Source organism: Plasmodium gallinaceum, assembly GCF_900005855.1.
Source record: "Plasmodium gallinaceum strain 8A genome assembly, contig: PGAL8A_v1_53, whole genome shotgun sequence".
Taxonomy (NCBI): Eukaryota; Apicomplexa; class Aconoidasida; order Haemosporida; family Plasmodiidae; genus Plasmodium; species Plasmodium gallinaceum.
This window is the reverse complement of record NW_021628210.1, coordinates 228,835-247,836: the sequence shown is the minus strand read 5'-3', so window position 1 is coordinate 247,836 and position 19,002 is coordinate 228,835. Positions and strand designations below refer to the sequence as shown.

The 19,002-nt window shown below is 18.1% G+C and overlaps 6 protein-coding genes across 6 annotated transcripts; 3 read left to right on the top strand and 3 right to left on the bottom strand.

Annotated features, from left to right (window-relative positions):
- Positions 1 to 468: 468 nt before the first annotated feature.
- PGAL8A_00071700 (conserved Plasmodium membrane protein, unknown function) lies at positions 469 to 837 on the bottom strand (the record flags this gene model as incomplete). The annotated part of the gene is made up of 1 exon (XM_028674767.1): positions 469 to 837. The coding sequence occupies one exon, from the start codon at positions 835 to 837 to the stop codon at positions 469 to 471; it is 369 nt and encodes a 122-aa protein (XP_028525835.1).
- A 2,241-nt stretch (positions 838 to 3,078) lies between these two features.
- PGAL8A_00071600 (cytosolic preribosomal GTP-binding protein, putative) lies at positions 3,079 to 4,176 on the top strand (the record flags this gene model as incomplete). The annotated part of the gene is made up of 1 exon (XM_028674756.1): positions 3,079 to 4,176. The coding sequence occupies one exon, from the start codon at positions 3,079 to 3,081 to the stop codon at positions 4,174 to 4,176; it is 1,098 nt and encodes a 365-aa protein (XP_028525834.1).
- A 2,131-nt stretch (positions 4,177 to 6,307) lies between these two features.
- On the top strand, positions 6,308 to 7,609 carry PGAL8A_00071500 (conserved Plasmodium protein, unknown function; the record flags this gene model as incomplete). The annotated part of the gene is made up of 1 exon (XM_028674745.1): positions 6,308 to 7,609. The coding sequence occupies one exon, from the start codon at positions 6,308 to 6,310 to the stop codon at positions 7,607 to 7,609; it is 1,302 nt and encodes a 433-aa protein (XP_028525833.1).
- A 1,437-nt stretch (positions 7,610 to 9,046) lies between these two features.
- Positions 9,047 to 9,749, top strand: PGAL8A_00071400 (conserved Plasmodium protein, unknown function; the record flags this gene model as incomplete). The annotated part of the gene is made up of 3 exons (XM_028674734.1): positions 9,047 to 9,278; positions 9,376 to 9,444; positions 9,589 to 9,749. The coding sequence occupies 3 exons, from the start codon at positions 9,047 to 9,049 to the stop codon at positions 9,747 to 9,749; spliced, it is 462 nt and encodes a 153-aa protein (XP_028525832.1).
- A 593-nt stretch (positions 9,750 to 10,342) lies between these two features.
- Positions 10,343 to 13,287, bottom strand: PGAL8A_00071300 (conserved Plasmodium protein, unknown function; the record flags this gene model as incomplete). Its single annotated transcript, XM_028674723.1, has 2 exons — positions 10,343 to 10,436; positions 10,568 to 13,287. The coding sequence occupies 2 exons, from the start codon at positions 13,285 to 13,287 to the stop codon at positions 10,343 to 10,345; spliced, it is 2,814 nt and encodes a 937-aa protein (XP_028525831.1).
- Positions 13,288 to 15,042: 1,755 nt separating this feature from the next.
- On the bottom strand, positions 15,043 to 18,414 carry PGAL8A_00071200 (karyopherin beta, putative; the record flags this gene model as incomplete). The annotated part of the gene is made up of 1 exon (XM_028674712.1): positions 15,043 to 18,414. One exon carries the CDS (start codon positions 18,412 to 18,414, stop codon positions 15,043 to 15,045), a length of 3,372 nt encoding a protein of 1,123 aa, XP_028525830.1.
- Between the last annotated feature and the right edge of the window lie 588 nt (positions 18,415 to 19,002).

The following is a 19,002-nucleotide window of genomic DNA, read 5'->3' as shown; positions in this document are numbered from 1 at the left end:
AAAAAATTAAATAAATATATATAGCATAGTTAAAAGAACTTTATACAGAAACAAAAGTAAATAATGTATTCTTATTAATTTTCACTGAATTTACATAATATTTATATTTTAATGTAAAAAATACAAAATATAGGAATTTTACTATTTTACTTTTAAAATTAAGAGACACTGTTGAAATATTTATTTAAAATACATATTAAAGAAATATTTAATGAATTTAATTTTATTTTTTATTACTTTAATTTTTTAGTTACTATTGTAATTTTTTTTTTTTTAATGTCTATAATTTTTTTTTTTTATTTATTTTAATTATCATAAATTCTTTTATATATAATTTTTGTTTATAATTATAATTTATATGTATACATGTGTATATTATAATTTCTACCTTGATTTTGTTGTAAAAATGAAGACAAAGTATTATTTTTTTGTTGTAAAAATAAAGACAAAGTATTATTATATATCATATTAATTAGTGTCATTACTTCCATGATGTATTGTTATGTGTATATCATTTAATAGAATTTTTCTAGCATATGTGTAATCATTACAAGATAATAAGAACCTGTTAATTTTTAATTGTAAATTATCTTCATTTTCCTCACATATTTTTAATGGTGAACTAAATGCTCCATTTATTTCATTTACGTCTTCTGTTATATCAATATCAAAATATTTAACTTTCTGTATTTCCTTATTTTTTAATTTATTTTTGTAATAGTTTACTAAGCTGCTATTTTTGTTTATTATGTTAACTTTAAGATCCTCATCATATGATAATTCTAGTAGTGATACATTACTATTAAAAAAATTATATTTATTTTCTATAGTATCCATATTTTAAAATTTTTTTAAAAAAAAAATATTATTTTTTCTTAAAAGTAGTAACGTTTTTCTTTCTACTGTTATAATTTTATTTATATTAATTTAAAAATTATAATTCAAAATTTAAAATGTTGTAAAGTTATAAATATGTTAAAATTTTAAAAATAAACTTAATACCCCTATAAAAAAGAAAAAAAAAAAATTAATATTAAATATGTGCTATCTTTAAAATATTCTATAAGCTTTTTTCAATTTAAGTTTAATTAACATATGAACTATTTTAGTATTCTTTTAGGTAAATTAGCAAAGATAAAAAAAGAACAATTTAAGATGAGTATTTTGTATATATTACACCTTCAAAATATTATATAAAAGACAAATTTTTATATATGAGAGAAAATTTTAAAATTCTTATAGATAAATTTTTAATGATGAATTTTTTGTAACTTTTGTAAAAGTTTTTGAATTTTCCCTTTTTTTTTTTTTTTTTTTTATTAAACTATTCTGTATAAAAGTTTATCTTTAAAAAAAATTGAAATGTTTAAACATTTATCTGGTAAAAATTAAAAGCAGCATTAATTATATTAATGGCAATAATCTCAATATTCTTAAATGAAAAATAAAAATATATATATATACATGTATTTTATAATTTTAATTTTAAGAATTTTTTTTACAAAAATGTTTTAAAAAAAAATTGTGTTCATTCAATAGTACTTTAATTACTATTTAAATTAAAAAATTCATATATTTTTTTAATGACTTTAATAAATCAAAATTAATTCTTTTATTATCAATAAAATTTCATTAATATATTAAAATTTTTAGATTAATACACAATTAAAAAATTCCTTAATGATATACAGATAGTTATATGTATTTTTTTAAAAAATCCTATTGAAATTGCCGCACTCTTTAAAAAAAATTTAACAAAAAAAAAAAAAAAAAAGGATAAACAAATTTCACTCTCATAATTAAAGTATAATTTAATTTTTATAAAGAAGAAAGAATTTAAAGGACATACAATATATTTGTATTTTTTATTTTTAATAAAATAATTCATTTTTTATATATATTGGTATTTATAGGGATAGATAATTTATTAATTTATTTTATTTATTTTTATTTCATTTTTTAAATAATATTTATTATATATACATTTAACAAAGGAGATATACAAATTTTTGAAGTTCTTTGATATTAAAAAAAATTAAAGTAAGAAAAAAAAAAAAAAATGAATATATTTTTGTACTACTATTTTAACGATGTTGTGTGATGAAAAAAAATATTTTTGTAATGAAGTAAATATAATGTTTTTAAAATAAAAAAGAATTTATATAATAGATGATATATCTTAAATTGAAAAAGAGCAAAATATATTTTTTTCTTTTTAATATATTTTAAACTTTAGAAAAGAGAATTAGTTAAATTGTAAAATAAAATTGAAGATATATAATAATATAAACATTTAGTAAATAAAAAAATATACTTTAAAAAAAAAAATATAAGGAGACTTTTGTGAATAAATAAATAATGAAGAAAGTATCTTGATCTATTAAAAAAGGATCATTCTTTTATGATATTTACTTTATTATTAATATAAATGGATATATGTATAGAGGAATATTTTATTACATAATTAGTCATTTCTATTTGGTTTTGTAAAAGTTAAAAAAAAAAAATTTCCTTTTAGACAATATAATAAAAAGAGTTTTTAATTTTATAGAATGAATTGTTTTTTATTTTATTTATGTGTTTATTTTTTATATTCACTACCTTAAATGATATCAGAAATAGAAAAATAATTTTATTATATATTTTAATATTGATATATATATATTATATTATTTATAATTACAAAATTATTTTTTTTTTTTAAATTAATAAAAAAAAAAAAAAAAAAAATACTATGCTTCTATGAATATTTCTTTAAATTTTACAAAAAAAAAGTTCTGAAGATAAATATAATTAAATTTTATAATGGGGGATTTTATTTAATTAAACCATTAAATAATATGAAAAAAAAAAAAAAAATCAAATCAAGAAAAAGAAAAAATTAAAATATATTGCAAATATTGGATTAAATAAATTGAAAAAAAAAAAAAAAGATCATATAGGATTATAATTAATTGTATATGTGTCAAAAATTAGGAAATAATATAATTTTCTAATATATATACCAAAAAATTTTTTTATTTATTTTACTAGCTTGTTTACAAGCTAATTTTTTTTTTTTTTTTTTTTTTGATCAAAATGTCGATTTTGCAAAAAATAGCTGATATTGAAGCCGAAATGGCTAAAACCCAAAAAAATAAGGCCACAAATTACCATTTAGGTCTGTTAAAAGCAAAATTATCAAAATTAAAAGCTCAACTAATTGAAGGAGGGACAAAAGGAGGTGGTGATGGTGAAGGTTTTGATGTTTCAAAAACAGGAGATGCAAGAATAGGTCTTGTTGGGTTTCCTTCGGTAGGAAAATCTACTTTATTAAATAAATTAACTGGTACTTTTTCTGAAGTAGCATCTTATGAGTTTACTACTTTAACTTGTGTTCCTGGTATTTTTAAATATAAGGGAGCGAAAATGCAATTACTAGATCTTCCTGGAATTATTGAAGGAGCTAAAGATGGAAAAGGAAGAGGGAAACAAGTTATTGCAGTAGCAAAAAGTTGTTCTTTAATTTTGATTGTTTTAGATGTTTTAAAACCTTTAACTTATAAAAAAATTATAGAAAAAGAACTAGAAGGCTTTGGTATTAGGCTTAATAAAAAACCCCCAAATATAATTTTTCAGAAAAAAGACAAAGGGGGAATAAATATAACACACACAGTTCCATTAAATAATCTTGATGAAGACATAATTAAATCTATTTGTCATGAATACAGAATTATGAATGCTAATATATCAATAAGATGTGAAGCTACTGTTGACGATATTATTGATGTAATTGAAGGGAATAGATTATATGTTCCATGTATTTACGTTTTAAATAAAGTAGATCAAATTACTATGGAAGAGTTAGATTTAATTACACAACTTCCACATAATGTTCCTATATCTGCTCATCTAGAATGGAATTTAGACGGATTATTAGAAGCAATATGGAATTACTTAGATTTGGTTCGTATTTACACTAAACCTAAAGGTCAAATACCTGATTACGATTCACCTGTAATTTTAAAAAAAGAAAAATCAAAAGTAGAAAATTTCTGCAAAAAAATTCATAGATCTTTAGTACAACAACTAAAATACGCACTAGTTTGGGGGAAATCAGTTAAACATAATCCTCAAAAAGTTGGAAAGGATCATGAATTAAACGATGAAGATGTCGTTCAGTTAGTAAAAAAATGATATATATTAGAATAAGTTATAAAGGTATAACAAAATAATATTCGTTGATTTTAAAAAAATACATTTTAAAATTGCACTAAAAAAAAAAAAAAAACTAAAATCTCTTTAAAATTGAACTATATATGTATATATTCAAAGTTATTTAGGTATAAAAATGTGTATAAGAAGTTATATATTATAAATACAATATAAAAAATATTTGATTTTTTTTTTTAAATTTGATGAATTTTTTTTTTTTTTTTTATATTCTGTTTCATTCAATTATCATATTTATTTATATTCTATTCTTTTTTATTTACTATGTATTTTATACATTTTCATAAAACTGTCATTTTTTTTTTTTTTCTTTCTCTTTTTTTTTAAAAGAAACTTTTTTTTAATATAAATAACTTGTAATAAGTATATTAATATGTAATTTCTTGTATAATTTTTATGTCTATTTAAATTATGAATAGAATTTATCTCAAATTTTTTTTTTAAGGTGAAGTAATTATTTAATAGAAAAATATATTTAAAAAAAATATCTACAAAGTATTATCTCATTTGCAAAAAACAAAACAAAACAAAACAAAACAAATAATTGAATTTCATTTCTTTTTTATTAAAGGTCTTCTATTACTTTTTCCTTAGAGTTCTGTAATATTTATTCCTTTTATTTAGCATAATGTTGTATATATTCATCTTAAAAAATAACAGTATACATATTTTTTATTATACATAATTTTAATAATAAACGAATTTAGTTTATAATAATTTTGCTTGGTTTCATATTAATTTGAATTAAAAAAAAAAAAAAAAAAAAAAAATCTTTGTGCAAAAGAATTTATTGAATACAAATAATTTATTTAAAGAGACTATCATACATTATATAAAGATTTTTCTTAACATTTTGTAAACTAATAGAAAGTGGATTATTTCTTATCTAAACTATATTTAAATAGTTCATTACATTTAAAACTGAAAATTTATAATTAAAATAATTTATTTTCTATTAATAATTACTAGCAAAACATACTTCTTTTTTTAAAGAAATATTAAATAACTTTGTTAAAAGTCTATCCATTATATGTATTCTAAATAAATATAAAATGACTTTTAAATTTAGAAAATGATATAGTATATTTACTTTTTATAAATAGAAATAAATGCAAGTAGATTAAATTAAAATTTTGAATATTTTAATATTTAAACGAAATATGTTGTATTTATGATATTTTTAATAAATATATATAACAAAAAAAAATAATAAATAACAGCGATGTAGTGAATATCTAATAAATGCCTTAGTTTATGTTTATATTCGTTATCCCAATATATATTCTTATATCATTTTTTTTAATAAAAATAAAATTTATATTATAATATTTAAAATACTCAAATTATTTAAGGAAGTTAAAATTATATATATCTTATCATTTCATATATTTCATTTATCTTTGTGTAATTTCTAGTAACTTTACAATTAATAATGAAAATTCTTTCGTAAAAAAAAAAAAAAAAAAAAAAAAAAAAAAAAAAAAAAAAACATAAAAACTTTAAAAAAAAAATAAAAATTTTAATTATTTAATAAAAAGATGAATTCNTATTTTATCATTTCATATATTTCATTTATCTTTGTGTAATTTCTAGTAACTTTACAATTAATAATGAAAATTCTTTCGTAAAAAAAAAAAAAAAAAAAAAAAAAAAAAAAACATAAAAACTTTAAAAAAAAAATAAAAATTTTAATTATTTAATAAAAAGATGAATTCAAATATTCACAAATAAAAAAAATTTTAATTTTAATTTGTAAGCATAAAAAAAAGTAAACTTTAAATATAAAAAAAAAAAAAAAACATTTAAAAATTTCTTTTAATAAAATTATTTCAATAAAATAATTTAAAATTTTTTAAATTGTTGTCCATAATGCACATATATATTAAAAAACAGAATATAAATATATTTTAATAAAAAAAAAAGGAGAATTTATAAATGGAGAAATTTTGTTTTTTTTTTTTTTAAATATTAATCTAATTTCTTTTAATTAACACATATACGTTCCTTAAATAGAGTTATTTAAATGTATAGATTTGTTTTATTTCGTTATAATAACAAATATTAGAATTATATAATAAAAAAAAAAAAAAAGAAAATGAATGATATTCCACATATTATAGTATTATCACATAATAAAGGAAATGTAAAAAGTTTCTTAGAACATTTAAAGGATAAGTTCGAATTTTTAGAATATTATGAAAATTCAGATTATTATAGAATTACATTTGATCATAAAAATATAAATACAGAAAATAATTATTTTATATTTAAAAATGAAGCAAAAATTAGAATAATAAATAAATATTATTCTGCTGATGTTATTATATCTTCATGTATTGTTAAAACAAAAAAAAAAAAGGATCACGAAGAAAAAGAAAGTGAAGTGGATATAAAAATAGAGAAGGAAATAGATGTAAAAAAAATACTTTATGAATGTATAATTTTTTTATTTGATAATTTCAGTAAAGAGGAAAAAATATTAATTAATGAAAATCCTTTCAGAAATTATGATGATGATTGTGTAGAATATATAAAAGATTCATTAAATGGTAAGATGATAAAAAATGAAAATTTTGATTTTTCTAATTTATATAAAGATATAGGTATAAAAATTGCTATATTTCCTTTAAGTTTGCAAGAATGTAATAATGAAATTATCAATTTTTTTAGTGAATATTTTATTGAATGCTTATATATTAATTATGAATTAGAGACATTGAATAAAAATATCGAACAAAAAAGTTCAAAGATATATTTTTGTGATAAATTAAAAGAAAAAAAGAGAAACATACATGAAGATTACTATGAAGAAGATAATGAAAGATTGGTTGAAGCGTTACATTGTCATATGTGGAAAAATTTAGAAATTAAAAAGAAAAATACAATTACGCATAATTTGGTAGATATTGAAAATAAAATAGATAAAATTAAAGAAGATACAGACAATGGTAAAGATATGAAAGAAAATAGAAATGACATAGATGATGAAAATATTAAAAATGATAGAATTATAAAAAGTAAAGATAATATTAAAAATAATAATAACATAAATAACATTGGAGAAATAAAATATGATGAAAATGTTAAAAATGATAGAATTATAAAAAATAAAGATAATATTAAAAATAATAATAATATAAATAACATTGGAGAAATAAAATATGATGAAAATGTTAAAAAGGAAAATAATGTGAACGATGAAAAAAATATAAATAATAATGATAAAGGAGAAGATAAGAATACAGACTTATTCTTGCAAAATTTTAATCAAATTATAGAAAAAATAAGATTAGTTAAGCAGGAAAATAAAAATTGTAGTGATTCTGTAAGAAGAAAAAAAGCAGAAGAATTGATTTTTGAATTACAAAAATATTTTTGTGATATTGATGATGAATAACATTTTTTTTCTTTTTTTTTTTTTTTATTTTCTGTTATACTTAGAATACTTTATTTTTATTTTCTTTTTTTTTTTTTAAGGATTTAAAAAGTAAACAAAAAAAAAATATATAAGAACATGTAAAATATTAAAATGTTTAGAATATAAATACATATTATTAAATAATGAGAAATATTTATGATTGATATAATAAAAATGAAGCCTAAAAATAAAATAAGAAATTTAAAAGCATATATTACTCTTATAAAAACTTAATATATATGCATTTTTGATTAAATGCACAACACAAGATTACAATTTTTAAAATTCCATTTAATCTATTAATAATACATAGTAAAAAAATAAAATAATAATACATTTTAGGTAAAGATATTATATAATATTGTTTTATGTGCTTTTTTTTTTTTTTTTTTTAATATTAAGAATAGTATTTTTCGTAAAAGTAAAAGGCATTGATTATTATCATAAAATTATATATAATTGTTATCATTCTTTTTGTTCTTTTTTTTTTGTTCTCACATATAATAATATTAGGTTATTAAACTTATTCAAAAGTATATGCATAAGAGTGATATTTTTTAAAAATGCAAGAAAAAAAAAATGTAAAGATTATGTTTGATTAGACATGCAAATATTTTATACTTGAACATACGATAACTTTAATGCATTAATGACTCCAATACATTGTTGTAATCTGCATTTTTTAACAATAATTTTTCTTAACACACTATTGAAAATAAAATATTTAAATCATTATTCTTCATAATTTATTTGTGTTGCAGAGTTTAAATGAAATATTAAAAAAAAATATATTTTTAAAATATTACTTTTTTTTTTTTTTTTTTTTTACATTTTTCTTAAATTAAATGTTAATTGATTGTAATTAACTTTTATAAGTTTTATTATGCTTTTTTTTTTTATTATTATTTTTAATTCATGTAAATAATATGTTATTTTTTTTGTAAAATTACATTTTTTTTAAGACTAAGATAAAATATTATAATTTTTCATACTATTTATAAATAATTCAATGTATCCTTATATTTCATAATTATTTGATTGTTCGAATGAATCTTTATTTGTATGCATGTACAAATATATATATTTTTTGTTATAAAATTGTTAATATATATATATAATTAAAAAGAAATTAAAAGAATAAATTAAAAAGTTGCTACATTATTTTATAAGAATTAAAATATATTTTTAAATAACTTAATTATTTTAAGAAAAGAAAAGAATTAATAATCATATTATAGATAAAAATAAGATTAAATAATTAAGGTTGTAATTTGAATAAGGAATTATTAAGCAAAAAAGTATATAAAATAAAATAAAAATGATAAATATAAAAAAAAAAAAAAAAAAATGAACAACAAACATTAATTATATACAACTTTAAAATTTCCTTTTTTTTTTTTTTTTAGATTTGTAACCATGTGTATTTTTTTTTTTCTAAATAAAGTTTTAGCAACAGTTGGAGGAGTACTCTTGGTTTTTTATGATTTATCAAAAATTTATATTCCATATATGCAAAGTGATTATCATAGATCAATATTACAAGATACTAAATACTTCCCGTCTTCATATTTTATATTGCTAAGTTTTTCTTATATGTTTTTGAATACTTTAAGTTCTACAAAAAATTATGTATCAAATTCCTTAAGAGGTAATATGCAGAATTCAATTAGTAATAATAATAATTAAAAAAAATAATATCTTATTTTCATTATTTTCCTATTATTATTTTTTTTCTTAATATTAAGGTTTTTTGGGTTGTTTTCTAATTACGTATTCTTTATTTTACTTTTTATGTCAATCCCTCATATGTTATGGTATATATATTTAAAAAAAAAAAAAAAGTTCATTCCATTCAAATGATAAAAATATGAAAAAACTATAAAAGGATATTCATATATATGTAATTAAAAAAAATATCATTATTACAATTATATAAAACATTTTTATTCCTTTCATAGATTATTCTAATTCGGAATTACCAGAATTTAAAGAAGCAGTTTATTTTTGTATTTTTCTTTTCCTTTATATGTGTTCATTAATAATCGAAACTTTCCGTTCCTTAAAAACAAAACATCAGATAAATGAAAAAGAATCAGGAAGTATTAAAATTGAGGTTTAAAAACATTCTCAGTATTTTAAAACATAAATTTTTTAAATTAATTTTTATTTTATTTTTTATCATATATTCTTACATATATGTATACACAATACATTGTTCACAAAAAAAAAAGTTTAAAAATATAAATGTAAAAAAAAAAAAAAAAATTTATTAATAATATTATAATTTATTCTATATGTATTATGCACATAGATTTATGTAGGGTATATATATATATAAATATATTATATTTCTAAAATATTTTTTTTTATTTATGTCAAATCAAAACAAATATTTTTGTAATTCACAATTAAATTGTCAAATAAAAAGATCATATAATTAATAAAAAAAAAATTTACACTTAAAAAAAAAAAAAAGGAAGCCCATTAAAATACAAATATTTCTAATAAAGTATCTTTTTCTTTTTTTTTTTTTTTTATAATAAAAGTAATGATACTAGCATATGATAATAAAAAAGGGTTTTTTAAAAAGGAAATTAAAATTATATATATTATTATTTAAAAAAAAAAAAAAAAATAAAAATAAAATAATTATAAAACCTTAACAACACATCAAAATAATGCATGTGTGTGTTATATATCCTTATCATAGAGTTACATATTTTTTGATCTTGAGAATATATGAATTAAGCCGCATGCACTTCCATATGCTATTATATAATTTTTATCAAAATTTGCAAAAGAAATACTAAAAAAAAAAAAAAAATAAATATATAATATATTAGTTGTAATATTAAAATAAATAAAAAAAATAATGTTCTTCAAGTTTTATAAATAAGGCATAAATGAATTTTTTTTTTTTTTTTTTTTTTTTCTTACGATTTTGGTGTTAAAGCTATAGTTTTTTTATTTATTTTACTTTCATATTTTTTAGATTTTATAATTTTGATACCATTATTAAAAATATTTTGTAAACCTTGTAAATATTCATAAAGTAGTATCAATGAAACTGAATGAACTTCTTCATTTTTCATACAACTAATTTTTAATAATATATGTGGATTTAATTCGAAATCTTTTGTTTTCCATATAAAAAATTCATTGTATTTAACTTTTGATTTACTTTTCTTTAATTTCCCATTTATTATTGTACCATCATCAAATATAAACATAAAAATGTTATTCGTTATAAAACTATTTAAACATAAAATGTCTATTAAATTATTATTAGTTTTATCAATATTTAAAATATAATTTTTTTCAAATAAGTGTAGTATACATCCCTTATCTTGACCAAATAAAATACAACTATTATTATACCAATTTAAATGAGATACTGTTTCTGTTTTTCTTTTAAAAAAGAAAAGTTCATTATTATTCCTTATATCTATTATTACAATATTTCCTTCTTTTGAACAAATACAAAGAAGATGCGAATTAACACATGGATAAAAAGAACATAATGATAATATACCATGTTGTAAAAAAATTAAATCTTCATAAACATTAATTTCGTATTTCTCAAAAAAATCTTTTTTATCTTCTTTTTTTTCTTCACTTATATTTCTTTCATTATTCATATTACCTATATTATCTTCATTAATTTGACATTTTTCTTGCATAATATTTTTATTATTCTTAAAAATAAAATCTAGATCGTTGCTACAACCTTGAAATGATATATTTATTGTTTTTAATTTATCTATTATATTATTAATTTTATTTTTATTTATCTCATTTAAACTAATAGTAACTATCTTTATTTTAAAATTATTATAACAAATAGCTAATCTTAAAAATCTTTTATTATTCTTTATACAAACGTTATATGAAAAATCACTTAAAACATCATTACTTTTATATGTAAACAACTTTTTCATTTTTTTTTTTAAAAAATTTTTTTCTATATATTCAATATTAAAATTTTCATATTTTATGGATAAAAAGAAATTAACAAAAAAATTATATTTAGAAATTCCATATATTTTTATCTTATTTCCTATTAGGCATAATAAAAGGTAAATATATTCGTTTTCATTTTTATAAGAAATATCATCAAACTTTATCCATGACAATTTTTTACATACTGCATTATTTTCTATAATATCTATAAAAATAGGTTTACTCAAAAATTCAGATATAAAATATATAAAAATAAAGTTTTTACTCTTTTTAGTTGAATTAAAATACATAAAATTATTCAAATAACTGCATACACTAATACTTAATAGACTACCATTAAAAACTTTAGAGCATTTTAAAATTATATCATTCATTAATTCATATACATACTTTTTTTTTTCATTATCTTCTTGTGATGCATCAGTAATTTTATTAAGTTTGTTATTTTTTTCATTTTTCTGTACTCCATTATTTTTATCTTTTTTTCTAACATAATTATTTCCTTCATGAGTGTTTTCTCTAGTTTCACAAAAATTTTCATTTCTTCTCTTTGCATTTAAAAAATAAGATAAAAAATTCACAACATTAATACTACTACTAAAATCAAGATAAATTATAGAAGAACATAAGCTCAAAAAAACATTTTCTTGAGTTAAATCTTTTGTTAATTCTTCATCTAATTTTTCCATAATTTCTTTCATATTAATAGTTATATCTACTTTATCTTTTTCATTATCTTCTCTATCATTATATAAATAATTACATATTAATATAAAATATAAAAATTCTGTTACGTGAGGATTTAGAGAAATATATATATCATTTATGTAAATATGATCTTCATTATTGAAATTCTTTTTCTCTAAACATATTTTTAGTATATCTTTATTTTCTGTACTTTTTTCAAAATTTTCTAAATTCTTTTGATTTCTAAAACTCGATCTATTCTGTACTTTTTTTTTTATGTTTTCAACAATACTTTCACTCTTAAATGGAAAAACATTTATTTTTTTTTTGTTAAAATCTATTTGAATATTTTCTAAAAAAAATATGTTTCTAAAATTGTTACCTTCGTAATTTAAAATATATTCAATTTCAATATTTTCTTTTATATTAATTGTACTTTTTTCTTCATTATCATTTTTATTAAATTTATCTTTTTTATACGTTTCTTTTTCTTGTTTTTCAGAATTTCCTTTTTTCAAAAATTCTGATATTATGAAGTTTAGTAAATCATTATTTTCATTTTCATCATTTAAATAATTTAAATATTTAAAAAGGTCTATATTATGATAGTCTATTTTTTCATTTAACAATTTTTTAATTCTACTATCAATACAATTTTCATGATTTTTTGTTTTGCTTCCTTTATATTTTTGTTTATTTTTTACTTTATTCTTAACAAGATTGCAGTTAGAATCCTCATGAGCATCACTACAACTTTCATATAACGATTCATCACTTTTGTAAGAGGATAATGTAAATAAATCATTATCATCTCTTTCGTTTTCTTTTGATTCAGAATAATTATCCCTATTTTTTATTGAATCAGAAGGACAATTATTTTTATTTTTATTTTTATTCAACTTTGTTTTATTTTTAGAAGTTACATATGATTTTCTATTTTTATTAATTTTCTTCTTGCTTACATAATTTTTATAAGGTATATTTTTTGGTATGTTTTTTTTTTTTTTCATTTTTTTTTTAAATTCATCAAATTTATCTAATTTTATTTTAACTTAGAAATTTTTTCCATTTATAATAAAAATTATTTATATGTTAGGAAAAAAAAGGAAGATTCACAAAAAATTAAACTTTAAAAATATTTTCATCAAAAATAGTTTGTTAAAAGTGAATTATAAAAATTTATCTAGTTAGAAAAAATATAAGAAAATTAAATACTAAAAATTAAAATAGTTTGATAAATATATAATAAAAATAAAAAATAAAAATGTCATTTAAAAAAAAAAAAAAAAAAATTATTTATTGGTTACTCTGACAGCTATTTTTATTATATTAATTTATTAACAAAGATCATGTTGTAAATTTAATTACTCGTTAAGTTAAATAATAAATTATAATTGGTAAACAATTATTCCATATTTAAAAATTACAAAAATTTCTTTTAAAAAAAAAAAAATTTAATATTCATAAGATACAATGAAAAAATAAATGTTTAAATTACATTAATTTCATAAAATAAATTATTTTGATACAGCAACATTACATTGCTTTCTTATTATATTTTTACTCTTTACAGTTTCATCGCTTTTAAAAATTTCCATATTTTAAAGAAATTAAAGGTCTACTTGTAATGGAAATTCCTAAGATGCTTATTTTTTTTTTTTATATCATTTCATTTTTTTATGTTTATTTCTAAATTTTATTCTTGACTATTATTATTATTTTTAAAAAATACATTTATTTCCTATTTGTTTGTAATGCCTATATAAATTTTATATAATTATGCTTATTAATTTTGGTATTCTTTTAATATTATTTTTTTTAGTATCACTTATAAACATTGTATAAATATCTTTTAATATATAAAAAAATACAAGATTGAGTAAAAGAAAATATATATATATATATATATATATATATATATATATATACATTTAGGAAAACTTAAAATTAAATACAATAATTAATACGTTGTAATATATAATTATATATTTTTATAAGACTGTTTTAAGTTTAAATACTACACAGGAAAGGTGCATAATTAAAAAAAATTCTATTATTTTATAAAAGTTTATATGTTGATATACTCATTAATACAATTATTCTCATTAATAATTTTTATCTTTTTCTATATATTACGAAAAATAATAAAATTAAAACATGATGAGAATTAAAAAATTAATATTAATTAAAAATATGTTAATAAAATTATTTATAATTATTGTTAATAAAAAAAAAAAAAAAAATTTAAATTTCACAAAATTAAAATATATAATATATTATATTAATTTTTAAATAATACATATTTCATATATATATAACTATTTGTTTAAATTAGTGAATAAAATAGAATATGAAAAAATCAATGTAATAAATACACAGTAATAAAAAAAAAAAAAAAAAAAAAAATACGTACCATATAAATACGTTGATATGTAAATTTATAAGTAAAAATATATATATTTTATTTATCTTATTATTTATCTTTTCTTTTTCTCTTATAATAATAATAATATATATATATATTTGTAAATATACATAATTGTTTGTACGTTTTTATTATTTCTAACATGTTCTTGTACAATTTTTTTTTTTTTTTTTTTTTTTATCTTTATTTTATTTTTTTTTTTTTTTTGATTTTTTTTTATTTTTTTTTTTTTTTTTTTTTTTTTTTTTTTTTTTTTTTTTTTTTTTTTTTTTTTTTTTTTTTTTTTTTTTTTTTTTTTTTTTTNTTTTTTTTTTTTTTTTTTTTTTTTTTTTTTTTAATATTATTTTCTGTTGTTATTTAAAATATGATTCAATTTTTTAGCTTGTTTATGTGTTAAGGCAGAAGTTGCTAAATTATTTAAATAAGATTGATCTAAAGAATTTATTAGTGAAGAAATTTTTTTGTTACAATCACTATCTGAAAAATCTGTTTCATAAATTGTTAAAAATATTTCAATTATTTTTGATGTATTTGAATCGTCTTTTCCAAATAAAAGTGGATGATTTTGTGAAACTAAATCAATTAAATTTTTATGAACTCTCCTTCCTTCTGCATCATCTTCTTTTATTGGTAAATTATTTAACCAAATTTTAATTAATTCTTCTGCATTATTAAACTTCGATGTGTGCATTAAAACAACATCTCCTAAAGCAGCTACGGCATTATCAATAGCTGAAATAAATTCTTTTGATTTTTTATTAGAATTATTTTGATGTATTAATTTCAAAAGATATTCTACAGCAATATTAGCATATTTACCAAATGCCTCAATTTTGGTTGCTTGAATGACACCATAGCATGCAGCTTGTTTTACTTTATCATCTGAATGGTTAATATTTAACAATAACGGATTCATGAAATATTCCCATAAACAGACACTATTTTCTTGTAAAAACTCTAATAAATCATCACAAACATATAAAGCCAATGCTATATCTTCAGAATTAGGAGAACTTAAATAATTATTAATAAATGTTATACATATTTCACAACATGTATTTAAAAATTGCGTGGGATGAAATTTAATTAATACACCTAATATATCTAATAAATTTGTTCTGTAATTTTGTTCTAATTCTTCCTCCCTATCTATTATTAATAATTCATCTTCATCTACATCTTCATTATTTTTTTTTTGATTATAAATAATTCTCCTATCTGTAGAGCATTCTAGCAATTTAAATACTTGATTAAAAAATAATTTCAATGTGCCTTCAGGTAAAACATCTGCACCTGCTTTTTGTAAGCACATATACAATCCATGTGATTCAATAATCATAACATCCAATATATATTCATAGTTATCATCCAACTTTGTTTCTGACAAACTTTTTAACACTTTTTCCGCAGCAGCTGTTAAAATCGCATGCAACATAGACTTGTTATTGTCAGTTTTTTCTGATAATATTCTAGCTGCATCTATTAATTCACTAACAGCAGTTAATGCTTTTTGCTTTATTTCATCCGACAATTCATAATTTAACATAGGTAGGACTGATGTAGCTGTAGCTTGGATATATTCTTTGTAATTTTCTTTTAATACTTCAATTATAATAATCAACAAATCTAAGGCTTTTTCTTGATCTTCAAGTAATGATGTTTTCAATCCTACATATTGGCCATTAGATACCATAGTGATAGTTAAATCTTCTTCGTCATCTGTTAATGGCTTAGGTAAAACTGATAAAACAGATAAGATAGTTGGTACAATATTACTTAAATAAGGATAAAAGTCATTTCCTAATGCTCTACATATACGTCCAATAGCTTCTTGAATGTATTCTTTTACAGTATCATCTGGATCCATTTTTCCACTACTTATTTGAAGTAAAGCATTCATACATTCTTTAGCATCTTCTAAAAATATATCCTTACCTACTGATAAACCAATAATTGAAATACATTCTATAGCTTTTCCTCTACATGTTCTTTCTTCTTCTGAAACAGCTTTTTGAATTATATCTTTCATCATTGGAACAACTGTTGAATAATATTTCAAAAAATCTTCTTCTATAACCCCAGCAATAACTGCTATTGCTGTTACAGCTTGTTCTCGTACAAGCAAATAGTTAGAGGAATTTAACTTTTGCAATAAAATATCAATAATAATGTCTGAATATGGCAATAAAGCCGTTTTTTCTAATTCCTCTGCATAATTAACAAATGCAGCTGTAGCATGTGATTGTACTCTTAAATGCACATCATTCATAGTGTTAATTAATGCTGGTAATATTTCGCTATAAAACTCTTTTTGAACATATGGTTGATGATCTAATGAAATTTGACCTATTGCTTGGCATGCTGCATACCTAACTCTAACATCTTGATCTGTTAAAACTTGTAACAACATTTTGATTACATGTTCTAATTGTTCTTCTATTTCTTCTTCTGGTAAGTACTCAATTGTTTGAGCAATTGCCATTATTCCAACATATTTATGTTCCCATGTATTTTTCATTAAAAATTCTGAAACTTTGTTAAATAAAATATGAATAAATTCTGCTTCTTCGATTTCACTAAATGCCTTACCAACCCTATCTAATGATTCTTCACCTATATCATAAAGTTCTTGGCTATCATCTTTTCCTTCTTTTATGGAATTCATCCATTCATTAAAACAATCATTATTTATGTCAAGCATAAATAACATAGATAAATGGATAATTTTATCTACAAAATGAGGAACAGATAAAGCCATTTTTGGTCTTCTCTCTGGTATTGTAACTAATGCTTCAATACTCAATGATTTCAAACTGTTATCAAAATCATAATTCAACTCGTTTTCATCTTTCATACATATGCTAAATAATATATCACATAAATTAGATATATGTTTTGAAAAAAATTTGGCATTATAATCAATCATTTTACCAATAGACTGAAGTACTTTTTCGCATTCTTCTAAAACAGAAATATCTGAGCTACTATTTTTTGCCATTAAACTTAATGATTGCAGTATTAAAGGAATGCATGATTGTACACTTTTAACTAATGATGAACTGTTATCTTCTACTATACATGAAATTAAATTGATACATTCTCCTCTAACTTGAACATTTGAAGCATTTAATCCTTTCATGCATATAGATGAAATTATTTCATGTTTTCCTTCCAATTCATCCGTTACACAACTTAAAACTCCTCCTAATATCTTATATCCACTTATTAGGACATCGTTATTATTAGAATTACAAAACTCAAAAGTAACTGTTATTAATTCTGGCCATTGGTTATTTAGAAGTAGCTTAGATGATAAATCAATTATATTATTACATATATTATTTCGTACCATTTTATCTGTCTCTGTTCCTATGTTACTGATTAATTCTGATTTCACAATATTTTTTAAATTATCTGGCAATAACTCCCAATAGTTTTCTTCTTCTGAATTTAAAACAGAGTTTTCATTTTTTTCTTTTTCTTCTGTTTCCACATTTGTGGATTTTATATATACACGAAAAATGTTCCTAATTAATATAGCACATTGTAATCTCACTTGACTATCTTTATGGCTTTTTAACAGTTTTAAAATCGACAATACTGTGTTATTTAAATCATTCTTTTTATAAAAATTTAGCGTTTTTTCACATTCATTTCTAATATGACTATCAGAGCTACTTAATCCTTCAATAATTTCTGCAATCTTATCCATCACTTTCTAATTACCTCTTTCACTCTATATATATATATATAAATATATATATATATATATATAATATAAAAATATACAATATATAAAATATATACAGTTAAATGTACATAAAAACTTTAAACAGTATGTAAAATTATATATGGTAAGGATATTACAAAACTATCTAAAACATATATTTATACATAATTTTTTTTTTTATATATATATATTTTCATTTACAATGATTCTACCGTATTTATGCATTAATATATATATAAATATATATATGTATATATAAATATTTCTTTTGTACTTTTCACTCTTTAATTAATAAAAAAAAAAAAAAAATTTTTTTTTTTTTAATTATGAACAAACATAAATATTTTGGATAACATTCCAATATTTTTAAAAAAAATTATTTTTTATGTTTTACGTTGACTGCTAATATGAAAAATATTAAAAAAAAGAAATAACGAAAATTATAAAATAAAATATATACTTATATATATAAAAAATAAAAAACTTATATACTTGCGTATGCATAAAAAATAAAAAAAATTAAAACTAGTCAAAAAAAAAAAAAAAAAAAAAAAAAAAAAATTTTTTTTT